The sequence below is a fragment of the Mauremys reevesii genome, linkage group 12 (genome assembly GCF_016161935.1).
Source record: "Mauremys reevesii isolate NIE-2019 linkage group 12, ASM1616193v1, whole genome shotgun sequence".
In the NCBI taxonomy this organism is placed as follows: domain Eukaryota; kingdom Metazoa; phylum Chordata; order Testudines; family Geoemydidae; genus Mauremys; species Mauremys reevesii.
Window position 1 is genome coordinate 13,716,420 of NC_052634.1, and position 17,405 is coordinate 13,733,824.

At 43.0% G+C, this 17,405-nt stretch overlaps 1 protein-coding gene across 3 annotated transcripts in view; it reads left to right on the forward strand.

Annotated features, from left to right (window-relative positions):
* The window catches only part of ARHGAP32 (Rho GTPase activating protein 32), a 190,079-nt gene that overhangs the window by 140,224 nt on the left and 32,450 nt on the right, over nucleotides 1–17,405 (forward strand). For all 3 annotated transcript variants that reach the window (XM_039496377.1, XM_039496378.1, XM_039496379.1), the window contains one exon: nucleotides 1,140–1,289. In XM_039496377.1, the coding sequence (XP_039352311.1) occupies nucleotides 1,140–1,289 (150 nt within the window). The remainder of the gene's footprint in view (nucleotides 1–1,139; nucleotides 1,290–17,405) is intronic.

A 17,405-nucleotide genomic window follows, 5' to 3' on the forward strand; every position in this document is an offset into this window, starting at 1 on the left:
CTGGGAAGTCCTGAGTCCAAAGCAGTGCAAGAGATTTCAAACGTGAGTGCGATATCATGCAGCAGTAATGGCACTGCGAAGAAATGCACCTTTGTCATTCTGAGCAAGCAGGAACCAAGGCTCGTGTTGCCTTGCTTTGTTCAAGATGACGTTACTCTGCTGAATTTTCATGACTGTAGTAACTGTTTTAATGCCAGTAAAATATAGGTTTAGCTGCCTCATTGAGTCACAGGAACGCTAGGAGCCTAATTGCTAACATTGCAGCACAGTGCTGCAGGGACCTTTACAACTTCCTGAAACTGTAAAGGCTCAATGACAAAGCAAGTCCTTTTATGCCTTTTGGTTTTTTTACTGGGACTCCTCTGTTCAAGCTAAATTGCTTTTAAATCATGGCTATAAAGGTACTTTTGTCAGGAAAGCCAGGAGGGCTCTTTTGTGCTACCTCATTGCTTTCGGAGGGAGCTGCGGGAAGGGAGGCTGTCATTGCAGAGCATTGTCTTGCTTCCTGACTCAAATGTATGCCAGATCTGCTCTCCCATTGACATGCAGGCTATTTGTGTAACTCCCGCTTCTCTCCACCCTTAGAAAGGCAGTAACCCATATAAATCTCCATGGCACTGATTGCAGATTTCACTTCTTAGTGGAATTGGAAGGTCTTAACAAACTGACTTATTTTCCCAACTTGATACAGAGCTCAAGAGAAGCAGCATTATGTAGAGGAATTGAGCAGGAGGTTGAGAGTCAGCAGTCTTGGGTTCTGTTCTTGTCTCTGCTACAGACTCAACTTTGTGGCCTTGCCGGGCAAATGGCTTGAACTCTGAATCTTCCATTTTCTTTTCCATGAAATTCGCCTACCTCCCAAGGAGCTGGAAGAAATTTAGTTTACAGATAATACTTAGGGTCCAATCTTCAGCTGTGACTGGAGTGCTCAGCACTTCCAAAGTCAGCCTTTTATTCCTGTACTGGCCAAAAATAAAATCAGAGCCCTTTTTTTAACTTTGGGATTGAGTGCATATGCTTGTGTGAATAATCAGTATTGGTGTTACTCTGAGCTTCTTGCTCTCATTAGGATGTATTATGTGTTGTCTTGCCGGGTTACCCAAACCTAAACGAGGGGATTGGTTTGTTTTATTGTGCAGTGTCAAAAAAACACGGCAAACTCATCACTTTCCTGCGAACATTCATGAAGTCGCGCCCAACGAAACAGAAACTGAAGCAACGCGGGATCCTGAAAGAGAGGGTGTTCGGGTGCGACCTGGGAGAGCATCTCCTCAACTCCGGCCATGATGGTAAGAGAGAAACTCCTGAGTTCCTCATTCATACTGATGCTTGGGGCTTGTTTAAAGGGTGATTTTTATCATGGTGTTTTAGTACCTTCGCAGGGAACCTGAACAGGGAACCTGTTCAGTTCCCAAGGACTGTTAAATATAGCAGCTAATGGCAGAACAAGAACCAATGGCTGGACTTTGAAGTCTGACAAAATCAAATTAGAAACAAGGTGCACATGTTTATCTGAGAGTAAATAGCCATTGTGACACACTGGAAGGGGAGCGGTAGATTCTTCTGCTCTCGAAGTCTTCAGTTTAAACCTTTATGGAAAATATGCTTTAGTTGAACGTAAAGTATTGGGCTCTACACAGGAGTAGGGGGATGAAGATCCATGGCCTGAGTTACAGAAGGTCAGACTTGATGATGTAACAATCAGTTCTGACCTTACAGTCTCTGAATCCAGGGGACCTGATTCTCTTTTCATGCCTGTGAATGTGAGGTAAACATGGAGTCAGTGGAGTTACACTGTTATGAACGAGATCAAACTAGGCTCCCAGTTATTGCAGTTCATTTATTCATGGCAATGTCCCTGATGTGCTAGACACTTTCCAGCAAGGACAGTCCTTGCTGCAAGAAACTCGCAATCTAAGGAGACACAGACAAGTAAACAGAGGATGGGGAAGCGTAACCACAAACAGATTGTTTGTTTTTATACAAGTCAGAATCCCTGTAGGCAAATGGTAGAGAGGGTTAGGAAATAGACTTGGAAAGAATAAGTGGCATTACAGTGTTTCTGATTTCTTAATTTCCTATCAGTATCTCTCTCCATTATCTTTACATGACTCCAGCTCAGTCTGCAAACTGGGGTCTTTCCATCTGCCTTTCTCACTGGTCCCATAAAATACACAATGTACAGGATCTAGTTGGATTTTAGTTTTTACTTTAGAATTTTGCTTCCCTCAAGTCCATGACAAGCCCATTGCTCCTCCCCCTTCCCTCCCTCCCTTGTCTCCCCAACAGCTACTAAAACAAAGTGTCAGGGAAGGGATGTCCAGTCCAGGGAAAAGCCACACCTACTATTTCTCTTCTTAGGATACGTTTGTTTGATATGATCTGCTCTCTCATCTCACAGTGACACCTCTGATCAGAGGCTGGTGAATCAGGGAGGCACCAGAACTGCTGATTACCAAGCCAGAGAGGAGGAGCTACTCAAACCAATTCTTTCACAGTTCAGCATTAGTCAGAAGTTGTTCATGTACACAGCCCCTTCTGGTGACAGCTGTTTCGGAAAGCAGCAGACCAGTATGTAGCAGAGCAGCCAGAGTACCAAGCAGTTAAGGACATCAGGAAGGTAGCAAGGGATACAGCATCATTTCCAGCTATGTCAGTTTTTGTTTCCTTCATATTTTTCCTCTTGCCTAACCAAATAGATTGTGAATCTGGGCAAGTGGCTGACATCGTATGTCAAAGTCCATACTGCCATGTCTTAGAGCTTTTGCCTTGAGGCTGAAGGACAAGGGGGCAGAGAAGGGGGGTTTCTCTGCTGAGTTAACTCCAGTTGTACTTCAGACTCCTTGCTCATACAGATGGCTTGAAGGGTAGGGGCTGGTGGAGGGCAAGCGATGTGTTGCCTTAAATGATTCCATTTGGGGAACAGCAGAATTTAATCCTGTCGCTGCCAGTTTTTACCGCCAGTTTTGGTGGACAGCATCAAATCAGGACTGTGCCAAAGCTCATTGCTTTGTTAATTGGAGCCAGTGAAGGTCATTATAACTGGGGCTGGAAAAGTCTGAGAGAGCCAGAGACTGGATGGTTTGGAAGCAGAAACTGTACTAATGTCCCATTTAAGAAATGGATCCAGGATGGCTAGTTTACGCCACCTCATTGCTGTAGAATACTTTATATTATCTCCAAGTGGGAGAAATCAAGGCAATCAAAAGGCATGCAGAGAGCGTGAGCTCGCGACTGGGCAAAGCAGGAATTCTGTTTAATCCCCAAAGTCCCCTCTTGTTCACTTGAGTTGGGCAAGACTGAAGATGATTTATTAAGTTTCATAAGATACAAGGGGCAGATCCTCAGCTGGAGTAAATTGTCAGAGCTCCAGTGATGGTTCATCTGTGAGAATTGACACCATCCCAAGACCTGCCCCCAGGGTTTTGAACCCTCTCCCCCCCCGGAACCACTCCTCCATGATTATGGCTGTGATGCATTCGTGAGGTCTCTTCATCTATGCAGTTTCCAGTTCTTTTCAGCCTGGACTTAATAACTCTTTCACAACACCCTGGAGCAAAGCAGATCCAATCGGGATGTTGCTAACGGGCAGATCTCCATTTCTCACAGCAGGGTTGGTTTTTTTCTGTGTGATTCAGCTCCCTGACCCGTATTCCAAATGAGGTAATTCTAGGGATTAGTTTTGCAGAGACATTTTTGTGTTCTGGTGAATCAAACTATGCGTACACACAGACAGCATTTTAAGTACCCCTCATTCTGAAGCTCGGTCTCAGAGCAAATTGTTAAGCAGAACTGGTTGATCTGCTTAAAGGGGAATTGATATATCACATGAGAACCTAGATGAGTTAGATAGAGCATGGACACAATAATATCCTTTCATCTGTGAGATCAGACAATAGCTCAAGAATGTTTTCAGAGTAGCTGCTACCCTGCAGTACTTCATACGTGTGTGGGTTTTACCTGATGAGACAGCAAGGGACTTGTTTACATCCAGAAAGCATTTGATGGTGTCTCAATTCACACAAAAATATCCTTTTCGCTACCCAAAAGTGTCTGTATGGCTTAAGCAAAAAGTTTTGGGACAAAATATCTTCAGAACAGGCTACAACACATTCACATTCTCTCCAGGAGTGCAGAATTGAGCTACTGTTGTGCTCTGCATGTTGAGAATTGTAGAGTCACTGCTGCTCAGCTGACGAAGCCTTGCCTTTCAAGAATTTATCTTGGGACAATCTGAGCACTTCCAATCCCATGCCTCTGAGATGCTGCAGGCTGCCCTTTGTATAGGTGGGTCCTATTTTATTTACAACACCCAGAAATGTGCTAAATGCTTTGTAGTAAATTGGCAATCTGCTGTCCCAATCCTACAAACACTTGAGTTACTTTCCTCATGTAAGTAGTTCCTTTGAATCCAGTGAGACTGCTTACATGATTAAGTGTCAGTATTTGCAGTTCTGGGCCTTAGTTTTTTGACATGGGATGACGAGTGAGAGTAACAGACAGACAAAGAGGAGCAAAAGGTAAGGAAGATGAAGGTTGCAATAGGTTACTTGGTTTAGGGAATGGTCACATCTTGATGGTGTGTGTACTTAATGTTTTAAGCTTTAATATTAAACAGTAAACCTTGGTATATTGAGCGTAGCCAGTGCAGATGGCTGTGTTTTTATTAATGAAAGTCTAGAGTACAACTGGTATAGCGTAGTGGTGGTATAAAGCATTAATATAGCACCATCAATTTATAAGGGAGTTTGCAAACAGGTGAAACACGTTGCCTGCCACAAAGAGTTTACAATCTAAATGAGGCAAAGAAAAGGGTAGAAGTGTGGTTCAGTAGACAGGGCACTGAACTGGGGGTCAGAAGACCTGGGCTCTGTTCCTGGGGGTCAGAAGCCCTGGGCTCTGTTCCCAGGTCTGCTATAACCTTTGGCAAGTCTTTTAATTTCTCTGCCTCAGTTTCCTCTATCTCTAATTATACTTACCTTCTTTGGTCAATTGGTTTGAGATCTAGAATGAAGAAGTGCTGTGTAAGAATTGTTAAACAACATCTTATTACACAAGTTGTAGGACAACAGACCAGCTGTGGAATGAACTTGTGGTCCTGTGTGCACTGGAAGAATGTATACTTCCATGTACACTGGAAGAATACCTGTCTGTCCACCATCTCTACATTTGAGACCAGCAACAATGCTTTAGCAGATATCCCTAGATTTAGGGCACAGAGTTCTCAAAAGAGAGCCCTTGAGTCTGCCAGTTTTTCTTGTTGGCATGACAGAACCTGTCTGTCACCCTTCAGGGCTTAATCCAGCTATTTACTCTGACTTCTTTCTAAGGGAGGTGTCTGTGTAGTGAGTCTGTGTTGCAGTTGGGTGGAGTCAATAGTTGGTGGTGGTGGTGGTTGACTTTATTGGTTTGGTATATGGCTGCAATTTGTGGTTCTTGTATAATTGGGTTTGGACCAGCAGGTTACACTGCACACTATTTGGGCAAATTGTGGTGGGAAGTGAGAGAAATAAAAATATGTTTGTAATAGAGGCAACAGAGGAATATTTTAATATTGAAATAATTGTCCCCCCTGAATGACAAATGAGTGCTAGTAATTGTGTGGGAGACAGTGTCCTGTTCGTTTATCTGTTTTATATTAGCACTAGATGGATCAACCAGTATTAGGACTCCTTTATGGTAGATGCTCCATACACTTAGTGAGAGACAGCCCCTGCCCCAAAGTGCTTATCTAACTAAATAGGCAAGAGAGACAAAAGGTGGGAGATGAACATAATTTGTTGGGGAAGAATCAACATGGTTTTTGTAAAGGGAAATCATGCCTCACCAATCTACAACGGTTCTTTGAGGGGGTCAACAAGCATGTGGACCAGGGGGATCCAGTGAATATAGTGTATTTAGATTTTCAGAAAGCCTTCGGCAAGGTCCCTCACCAAGCACTTAAGCAAAGTAAGCTGTCATGGGATAAGAGGGAAGGTCCTCACATGGATTGGTAACAGGTTAAAAGATAGGAAACAAAGAGTAGGAATAAATGGTCAGTTTTCAGAATGGAGAGAGGTAAATAGTGGAGTCCCCCAGGGGTCTATATTGGGCCCAGTCCTATTCAACATATTCATAAATGATCTGGGAAAAGGGGGTAAACAGGGAAGTGGCAAAATTTGCAGATGATACAAAACTACTCAAGATCGTTAAGTCCCAGGCAGACTGCAAGGAGCCACAGCGGGATCTCACAAAACTGGGTGACTGGGCAATAAAATGGCAGATGAAATTCAGTGTTGATAAATGCAAAGTAATGCACATTGCAAAACATAATCCCAGATATACATATAAGATGATGGGGTCTAACTTAGTTGTTACCACTCAAGAAAGAGATCTTGAATCATTGTGGATAGTTCTCTGAAAACATCCACTCAATGTGCAGCATTAGTCATTAAGAAAAGTATAGATAAGAAGACAGAAAATATCATATTGGCTCTATATAAATCCATGGTACGCCCACATTTTGAATACTATGTGCAGATGTGGTCTCCTCATCTCGAAAAAGATATATTGGAATTGGAAAAGGTCCAGAAAAGGGCAACAAAAATTATTAGGGGTATGGAACAGATTCCGTATGAGGAGAGATTAATAAGATTGGGACTTTTCAGCTTGGAAAAGAGAAGACTAAGGGAGGATATGACAGAGATCTATAAAATCATGACTGATATGGAGAAAGTAAATAAGGAAGTGTTATTTACTCCTTCTCATAACACAAGATCTAGGGGTCACCAAATGAAATTAATAGGCAGCAGGTTTAAAACAAACAAAAGGAAGTATTTCTTCACACAATGCACAGTCAACCTGTGGAAATCTTTGCCAGAGGATGTTGTGAAGGCCAAGACTAAAACAGGGTTCAAAAAAGAACTAGGTAAGTTCATGGATAGGTCTATCAATGGCTATTAGCCAGGATGGGCAGGGATGGTGTCCTTAGCCTCTGTTTGCCAGAAGCTGGGAATGGGCGATGGGATGGATCACTTGATGATTGCCTGTTCTGTTCATTCCCTCTGGGGCACCTGGCATTGGCCACGGTCAGAAGACAGGATACTGGGCTAGATGGACATTTGGTCTGACACAGTATGGCTGTTCTTATGGGGGACAGGAGGTATCATTATACCCATTTTGCGGATGTGGAGCTGAGGCATGGAGGGATTAAGGGTAACATTTTCAAAAACACCTAAATCCCATTTTCAAAAGACACACTTGGGAGCCCAAGGAAATCTCTTTGAAAGTCAGTGGGACTTAGGCTCCTAAATGATCTGCCCGAGGTCACACAGGAAGTCTGGGCAGATTCTGGAATTGAACCCACATCTCCTAAATCCAGTGTTTTAGCCCTAAAATCATCCTTCCCATCACTGCTAAGAATCCAGCACAAATATTTTCTAAATAAAGGTTTCTGCCCCTTTAAAATGCAGAGCAAGGTCTTATGTGGGTGGTGGCGGTGATGTAAGGTTTACCATTTATTGAGCACTTCATATGCTAAATGTGTGTTACAAACATTAACTAATAAGTCCTCATAACATCCCAGGTAGCATTACTCCCATTTACCAATGCGGAAACTGAGTCAGGGAGATTAAATAACTTGTCCCATGCTATAGAGTAAGCAAGTGGAAGAGTCAAGAATCCAGGCCTTCCAACTCCCATTGCTGCTGCTTTGTGGGTACAGACTTGAGTATATGTCAGTGAAATAACTACAGATAATATCTGTTAGTGGTTTCCGCTTGTGATACTAGATTATGGCGATACACACGTTTCATACAGATACAAAGGCTGTCTCCTCTCTCTGTCCTTTTTCTCCGTCTTTAACTTCAGCTGTCAACTTTATTGATTTGGGGGCTGTTGCGTTCAAGGTTTCTGTTTCAGGTTTCTCTCTACAAATAATGAATGTGTTGATGTATATTGGTTTTTATTGTGCGGATCAATTCAATTATGGTCACTTCCATGCCAATGGAATGTGTGTCTCCATTTAATTCTAGTGTGCGACTACTTTAGCTTTTAAATACCTTTCCCCACTGATGAAGTCATTTGGAAGCAGCCCAACCTTGTTAGGGAGTAGTTCTTTCTTCATCAGCCAGGAGACCCAATTTGTTCTGCTCTGCTGACATCTGCCATGCTGCAGTATTTTATGGAGTGGCAACCCACAGCACTCTGAGCATAGTATAGTCCGTGATAAAGAAAGCATCTTCATTCTTCCCATTATGGCACAGGTAGGGATGGAAGCAAAGTGTGTCTTTCCAAAAGCACACCTACCAAGTGCCTCTTTAAAAGTGAAAAATCCTATTTACAAGGGATACATGTGTTCAGGAGGGAGTTGGGTATGCAGTGCATTGCAGTGCCTATGCAGCATACTTATTTGCTCTTAAGGAGAATCAGGATATGTCTACACAGCTGATGTTAAAGCGCTTAATAAAACCACCTCTGCGAGGGGAATAGCTACCAGCACTGGGAGCCATGCCAATTTACAGCACTGTCTACACTGCCACTTTACAGCGCTGAAACTTGCATCGCTCAAGGGGGTGTTTTTTCACACCCCTGTGTGAAGAAAGTTTCAGCGCTGTAAGTGGCAGTGTAGACAAAGCCTTAGAAATGAAACTTCCTGTGTGAATCCTAAAATTGATTGTAAATGTGGAGAGCTCACACTCTGTGCCTCAGTTTTCCCATCTGTATAATGAGGATAATGATCCTGACCTCATTCAAAAAGCACTTTGAAAACTTAAGATGAAAAGTGCTCTAGAAGAGCTAGATATTTTTCTTTATGTTAATATTAAATATGGATGCAAGGTTGTTAGGAACTCCTTGACTGAGGCTAGATAGATAGGTTTACATGGGCGGCCGTCCTTAGTTCCTTCTCAACTGCCTTCAGCCAGAGACGGAGTTTAGTGTATGCCAATTTGTCCCTTTAGAGTTAGAATATAGTATATAGAGTTAGTTCTTTAGTTAGTTTATAAGATTCCTTTTACTTTATAGTTGTTGGAACTGTTGATCCTGTTTTCTTTTTTCTTTAAAAAAAAAAATTTGTTTTTTCTCCTATCGTGGGGGGTCAAAAACAATTTTTTTCTCGTATCTGGGATGCTGAGCTCCCTGGGTTTTAACAGGTGCTTCTCCTGTTGAGCAACAGGAATAGGAATTGTCAGTGTGATCATTGCTTAGGAGACTTGCATATGCCAAGCAAGTGCAAGATCTGCACCTCCTTTTAAGAGAAGATCCTGAAAAAGAGGGAAATTAAATATAGATTTTATTAATGAAGGAGCAAGCCTTAAAACTGACTTTGGACCCAGATGCACAGAACCCCCTCGAACAGGGGCCTACTGCTTTTGTTAGTTCCGTGTCTGCATCAAGATCATGGTCACCGAGAGCTTCAGGTGAAGGCAGTGTTGAGACCCTGGTCTCTGACGCTCTCCATGAATGAGGTACCTATAACCGTTCCTTCGGTACCAAGGGCTTCCCACTCAAAGACCATGGATCAGAATAGCGAGTTCCTCCTCAAAGAAGATTCAGTCGCTGGAGACCTCAAGCCCAAAAAGAGTGCTTTTGAGGCTCCAAGTATTTCAGGTACTGTGAAGCACACTAAGACTTCATCTAAGTCCCATGCCTCAGCAGTAAAGGGCACGGTACTGAAGACTACTACTAAGACTACCATCAGAGCCCACGGTAGCAAGAGAGCAGCCTCACTGGTATCTGTGGTACCCTTGATACCGTCATCAGCACCCCGGACAGCAACATCGGGAACAACCGCAGTGCCTGTACCAAAGTCTGTTGTTTTCCCGGTACCACAGGAGTTCTGGTACCCTAAAGACCTCATGGTCCCGAATGAGCCCGAGTCTCCCCAACCCTTTGCAACCTCCAGACACTTCTCGGAACTGAGATCTGCAGGGTTACTGAATGCACGTATTGTAGTGAGGTTCACTACTTCCCGAGCCTCTACAGGGAAGAAGGATTGTCACCTCCTGTACAATATGTGAAGGAGCATTCGGACTGAGACTCAGAACTGTCAGTTCAAGGCGCTCCAGTTTACTTGAGGAGACGTTATTCCCCTTTGCAGATGCAAGGAAGGTGGGATACAAGACCCCTTCTTGTTAATACCTGGGAGAACCAACAATGTCTACCTGCGCCCACCCTGCCCCGCCCCCACCCCCCATCAATGCCTTATAGTCCTCCTCATTGGTCTTCAGTGTGACCCCATGGGCAATGTACTGCCAGCAATTTTGAGGGCCCCGATTCAGTTTCATAAGGAACTTAGAAGACCTCTTCTTTGGTACTTCGACCTCTCCCCTCCATGCCAAATCAGTAGAGGAGACCTTTGAGGAGCAAGAGGTGAAGGCGGACAAGAAGGGCAAAGCCCCACCCCTCCCCTTACAAATATTGCTTCTTCATAGCCTGATAAGGCAGTAATGCCATCATTAGCTGATGACCTTTGGCAGTTCCAGACTCTGGAGAAGTAGGTCATGGACATGCTTCATATTCCTCTGAAGGAAGTCCGGGCTTCCCATCATGGACATGTTGCATACGTCTGCTTCAGCACAGTTGGCACTGCCGATTAGTGATGCTCTTGTTGAGCCAGCCAAGACCACGTGGCAAACTCCAGCAGTGGGACCCCTACATGCCAGTGTTCCAATAAAAAAAAAATACTGTGTCCCAGACAGAGATTGAGTTTTTGTTTTCACATTTGGCACCAAGTTCTCAGTTTGTGGATTCAGTTAATAAAAGGGGGAGATGGCATATTCGTAAAGCTACCCCATATAACAAGGACCAGAAGTAACTGGACCTTTTTGGTTACTCTGCAGCAACATTTACAGTTCAGGATTGCGAATCATCGGGCACTGATGTCAAAATGTGACTGTCTGAATGATGAGAAGTTTAATAATGCTTTTATTGGCCATTTATCGCAGGAACATCAAGATCAGTTTAGTGTCATAATACAGGAGGTCAGCTCTTGACGAAGACATCTTTGCAGGCTTCACTTGATGTGGCTGACACTGCAGCCAGGTCTATTTCTGCCACAATAGCAATGAGATGAGCTTCCTGGCTTCAGCTGTCTAGTTTCTCCTAGGAGGTTCAATCAACCATTGAGGCCTTACCATGTAATGGCCACAAGCTCTGCACGGACGACTCATTTAATGCCTTAAAGGACTTTTGGGCTACACTTAGATCCTTGGGGATATATATATGCCTGCAAATAAAAGGAAATTCAGCAGTTCTTCGTCTTCACAAAGATTCCGTCCTACTCAATTTTCTACCTTCTGTAAGTGGTTGAGATTTTTATAAAAAGACTACTACCACCTCGACTGCTTTATCCCAGCCGCCAATGTCTTCCAAACACTGGTTTTGATGGTTATGTCAAGAGTCTCAGCCACCCAGTAGTCAGGGTGAGTTTCTGAATTCGATGACGGGCAAGGCTTATCTCCCTTCGGACGGGTTTCTCTCTCTAAAGAACCTTTTCCAAAGAATGCTGCTCAGTCCTAGAAAGGCCATGCCTGAACCGAAGATGACAACTTGCGTTTTTGTAACACAGAAGGTCAGGTTATCGATGTCTCCAGGCACGGCCAAGGATAGTTTACGTGCTCAACAAACAGGTTTCTGTACTCAGCTGGGTCCTACAGTCAGTCACTCACCTGGTGAAAGGACTTCCTGGGTTTGTGCAGGAATCCTGTTCATCCAGAATACCCCTAAAAGTCATTATAACAATGGACACTTCTCTCTTGGGATGGAGAGCACATTTGGGCCCTCACGCAGTCCAAGGCAAATGGTCACAACAAGAACAACGCTTGCACATCAATCTGCTAGAATTGAGGGCAGTCATAAATGCTGGCCTCCACTTTTTCCCTAATCAAAAACAAGTAAATCAAGTTCATGAGGGACAACATAGCTTGAATGTATTATATCAGTCAGGGAGGAGTGTGTTCCCCCTCGCACTGCACTGCAAAAATAAAGCTTTGGAATTGGTGCATATCCAACCAGATAATCATTTTGGGTTCTTACCTCCCAGGTAAGTTCTTAACCTCCCCTACGAGTGGCTGCACATTTTACTAGATCACAGTCTACGCCTGTAGCCCTACTCAAGGACATTCCAGTTGCAGAAATCTGCAGAGCTGCAACATGAACCTTGGTACATATGTTTTCCAGCCATTACACTTTGGTTCATGCTGCTAAATCAAATGCTGCAATAGGCAACACAATCCTCTCTTCAGTGCTGGACTCTGTTCTGAACCTCCCACCTTGTTAAGGGGATACTGCTAGGGAGTCACTGGAAGTGGAGCACCAACAGGGACACGACTCGAAGAAGGAGGAGGAGCGGTTTCTCACCTTGTGCAGTAACTGGAGTTCTTCAAGATGGTGCCACACTACCCACCTTCCTTCCCCACTGCTTCAGAGTTTCTCTGTGGGACTTTGCGGCAGAGAAGGAACTGAGGGCAGTTTGCTCACACAGCCTTATATAGCTTCAGTAAGGAGCAGTGTAGGGCATGGGCTGAACGGACGCAGCTACCAAAAATCGGCAATCAGTGGTGCAAGGCGCACACACATCAAAGAACTCCAGTTACTGCACAAGGTGAGTAACCTCTCCTCGACCTTACTGCTGCAAAATGAAACAGGGCGAATATATATTGATGCAGCTGATTTGTCTTTCTTCTATTTGAAACAGTTTTTGAGAAGGAAATGTATAGGGTTTTAAAATTTGAGACTACAGTTTTCAAAATCTCGTAGAGGATTTAATTTTAGCTGGAACTGGATATCCAAATCGTATGGTCTTGAAAGTCTCAGCCTGAACCTCTGTAGGAGACAGGGTCCTTAGTCTGCCATATTCTAAGCCTTCTCAACTCCATTCACTTCCAAGGGAAGGCTTTGTTCCCTTGTGCTCTTAAATAACTTTTAAACCAAGACACTCCTGCCTCCTTGGAGTTTCTGATGGCATCACCGCCTGTTCTAGTGCCGTTGGTGGTTTATCATCACCAGGGATCCCAGCTCCCTTATGATTTGCCAGATCCCCATTGTTTATGTAATATTTTCAGTGATAAATTGTTTCAGGCTTCCAAAGGAGAAGAATATGGTTAGTAAAACAGGTTAGAACAAGAAAGGATCATCTGAGGCAACATTTCAGCTGGGACGCTCTGTGTGGGCAGAGTAAAACCAGCTCCATTCTCAATTTTCCTTTAGCTCAGACCTTGCAACCTATATGTCACCTCTTCGGTTCTTCACGTTCATTTCATTAGTCCCTTGGTTTTGTTAATAATTTTTAATTACGATAGATGTCTGGCTGGCTGCCCTTGAATCTTGGCCATCTTGAGGAAAAAGAATAATCTAACCCTACTTGAAGTCTGGCTTAATCCTTCCTTGAGGTCCTAACACTGATGACCTGCATTGGCCCTGTTTACTCTGCTTCTTCTTGCTTTTATTGGAGAATAAGAAAACAACGTAGAAAACTGCAAATAAGCAATAAGGCAAAAATTAATTTAAAAAATAGAAAGCTGTGTAAAACCACAAATGTGTCTGTCTTCTGTTTTCTTTCTCTTTTTAAAAATTGCATAAATATATTAAAAATATGAACAGTCTGTGAAATTCACGTGCCCAGTGTATCTTTGAAATGCTACAGAGGCCCAAGTGTAATTTTTACTCACAAACTGACCTTTATGGCTAATTGTTTTCAGTCTAGAGATTTTCTACGAAACTGCCATTTTAAAGATGAATGCATTTAGATTGCAAGGTCTTCGCTACAGAAGCTGCCTTTTTTTATGTTTGCAGAGCATCCAACACATTGGGGGGCTGTGGGTGCTACTGTAATACAGAGAGTAAATAACACTAATCATGTGAAAGTGTAAAAATCCTGGAGTTTAGTTCCAAAACTTTAGATTTGAATCTTAGCAACCAACATCAATAGATTTGTTTAAGAAGCAACTCTTTTTTTTTTTTTTTTTTTACACAAAGAAAAGTTTTGCCCTGGATGCTTTCAAGTGGGTTTTCCGAGACTGAGAAGTCATTAACCAGGACACAGGGAGATTGACACATTTATTCTCTGTGACTTGCATCATGCATTTATCAGACCAGACTTATTCCATCTGTCTCTTATGACCCATTATTACTCATTTCCTGTCAGTTTTACCTGGCACACTACAGAAATGTTGTCTTGTTTATACAGTTTTGCGTAAATCTGTTTGAGATGGCATTTATCACAATTCCACATACACTTTGTAAACTGGAGGAAGTGACTTGTAAAGGTGCATTATGTGGCAGTTATATGGTGAGGCTGTTTGGAATGGTTTTACAGCCCACTTCAGCTTTTTTCTCTTGTGGGTTCTAATGTCTTCCAGCCCCTTTGTTTATATTGCTGTTCTGTTTGGCTAGATTTTACTGCTGATTTCAATGTGTGGCCTGGTATTTTGTATCCTGGAACCTGCTGGTTGACATCAAATATATGCAAATCTAAAATCACATTTGTTGCAGCTTGCAGTCATTTGGGGATGATCTGTAATGATTATAAAGGGTAGACGTGATCAGAGAGACATTGACAAGGAGTTTAGTGAAACATAGGTGTGATCTTGTGGTCTGAACAAAGGACTGGGAACAATGCACACTTGAGCTCTAATCCCATCTCTTATACTTCCTCTGTGACCTTTGGGCAGGTTCCTTAACATTTCTGCTTCACTTTCCCAATCTTCAACATGGGAATAATCATATTTTGTGTGGCCTATTTTTATTTATTTATATATATTTGCTTCCTTAGATTGATAGGACTGTGAAAGCGCATTTAAGCAAGTTAGGAGCCTAACTCCCATGGAAAGTCAATGTGAGTTAGGAACCTGATTCACTTAAGCACCTTTGTAAATCCCACTAGGTGCCTAGCTGCATCTTTGGGCACCTGTGTCACTTTGGAAATCTGTCCCTAAATCCACTTTGGATTTCTGCCCTTGACACAGAAATCATAACCTAGAAGCTGAATCCAGCAGCAAACTCCACCCTATGATAGCAATAACCAGCTAATACATACAGCAGAAAATTGGTGGGGACCCCACCTTGCACAGGCGCACTCACCTCTCCAAGGGCACCACTAAAAAGGTGAGCGTTGGTATCTTTGAAGGTCAGCGGTTTTGAATTATTTCGGTCCAGTTTCCATAGTCGATGGGCACTTGTGTCCTTGCCCTCTTCCAAACCAGTGGATCCCATGCTCCTTTTGGCTCAGCTTAGCATTGTGACGAGGCCCCGCTGTGGCTTTACTGCTCTTCGAGAGGGGATCCTCCAAGCTGTATGAAAGGGGAATTGAGAAGGACACACAAGCTATTAAAATTGCTAAAAGGAAAACTCTCTCCGCTCCTTTCCAGCTTGCCTCCTTTGGAGCGGCTGAAAGTAACAACCTTGATAAGAGAAATTCCTTATGCCTCACCTACGCAGAGGACACAAGGGGCTTGGTAATTAATTTGCATTTTGAAATAACAGTGCCACGAGGAGAATAAAACCCGAGAAGAAATATTTCATGCTGTACAGCAACAGCTCATATGTCTTCTCCTCTGTTTAGATGTCAAGAATGGTATTTTATTTCTCTTCAATTAATTTTTTTTGTGCAGTAAGTTTTAGGGACCTGTCCATGGAACACTAAGGCCTGGCCTACACTTGAAAGTTTTACTGGTATAACTATTGCTGTTAAAGGTGTGATTTAAAAAAAAAATCAAAATAGTTGTACCAATAAAAGCCCTAGTGTGGAAACAGTTATACCAGTCTAAAGGTGCCTTATACTAGTAGTTATTCCCCTTCCTGTACAAAACCACGTTGTAATTGCATCCATACTCAGGGCTGGAGAGGGTTGCACTGATTACTGTACAGTTAAAGTGGTACGACCGTCTAGTGTAGACAGAGCCTGAGGCTTCAGGTAAGCACGTACAGCACATGCTTAAGTCCCATGAATGTCAGTGGGACTTAAGCATGTGTGATTAAGTGCTTTCCTGAGTGGTGCAACAAGACAATCCAGCCTTAAGCGGATTCCATTCCTAGGCACCACAAGGTGTCTCTCTGCTCTTGTAGCTGTCTCATTTATATTTTATAACCCGCTTTACCATTACCTTAAGACCTACAGTACAAAAGTCACTCTGTCAGATAAGAGAGAGGTATTGCCAGGAAGTAGTGTAGCTCAAGATAGTTGACTTAGGCTTTATCTTCACTCTGTAGTAATATGTGTATTTTGAACGTGGGTCATTTCTTGCAAACCCTACAGCATGTTGAAGGAAGTCGATGTTTGTGGCTTGATCTTTTATTTTTAAGTTTTGGTAGCTCATGGGAGGATGTTAGGCTCAGGATTTAGGAGTGAACTGCGGGAGGAGATGAGTGAAGTTATCGCAGTATGCAGGAGTCGAGGTGGTGGAATGGGGCTGCATGCTTATAAAATGTCACCTGCAGGCCACTTTCTGGCTTGGCATGGATGGGGTAATAAAAAGGAAGTAATTCACACTTTCAGATCTCACCTTGGGGAAGGACAGCTGGGAGGGCAGGTTTAAAGAAGGAAAAATAGGCTGCTAAAACCAAAAGGGCTAAACAGCTGAAAAGCAGAGCTAGTTGCAAAATGGTAACAATTTTGTGAGAGTGGGTTTGTGTTTTTTGACGGTTTTCAAAAATTCTGTATCTTCCAAAAATTTCAATCAGCTTCAGTGAAAAGCACACAAAGTCGGTGCAGTAAGCTGTAGTTAGAGGTGAGTCAGCTGGCACGGGCTACCTTTGGGTGTCTTAATTGCAGTGTAGACATACCCTATGATATCAAAAATAAGATGGCGAGGGAAGTGGGGGTAAAAATAGCTGTAGTATTTCATCAGCGGTTGGGGATGTATCTACCAGTGGTATGTGAGTTCCTTTGGGGGCTCACTGGTTATATTGGTATTCTTTTAACGGAGAACAATTATTAGTTGTTGTTATCTTCCCATCTCACTGCCTTACCGTCTTGCTCCTTCATTTAATTGCTTTTTGCTAAGCTTCTTAGACAATATTGGAACTTAATGACATCCATAGTTTGACAGCGTTTGTTTAGAAGGTTAGCTACAGTACGTACAACCGTTCAATTTATATTCATTGTTCCTGTTCGAGTGATCATTTAACTTTTTACGGTCATTCGCTCTGTGTGGAATTCAGCTGAGCAGCTGCAGTTCTATGCGATATGGTCCGTTAACCAGCAAAAAGGCCCTGGCTTGTGCAGTAGTTCACTGATTGCTGAAATACTGTAAAAATGACATTGCTGCAGGGGAACTCGGTGGGAGGTCTCATTCCCCAGGCTGAACAAATAATTCGGATTCCAGTAATGCACACACAAAAAAACAACACCCAACAACAACAACAAAAAGACGGCTGCTTTGGTTATGAAAGATTAAAAGGGGAAAACAAAGCAAAGGTAGAGGACT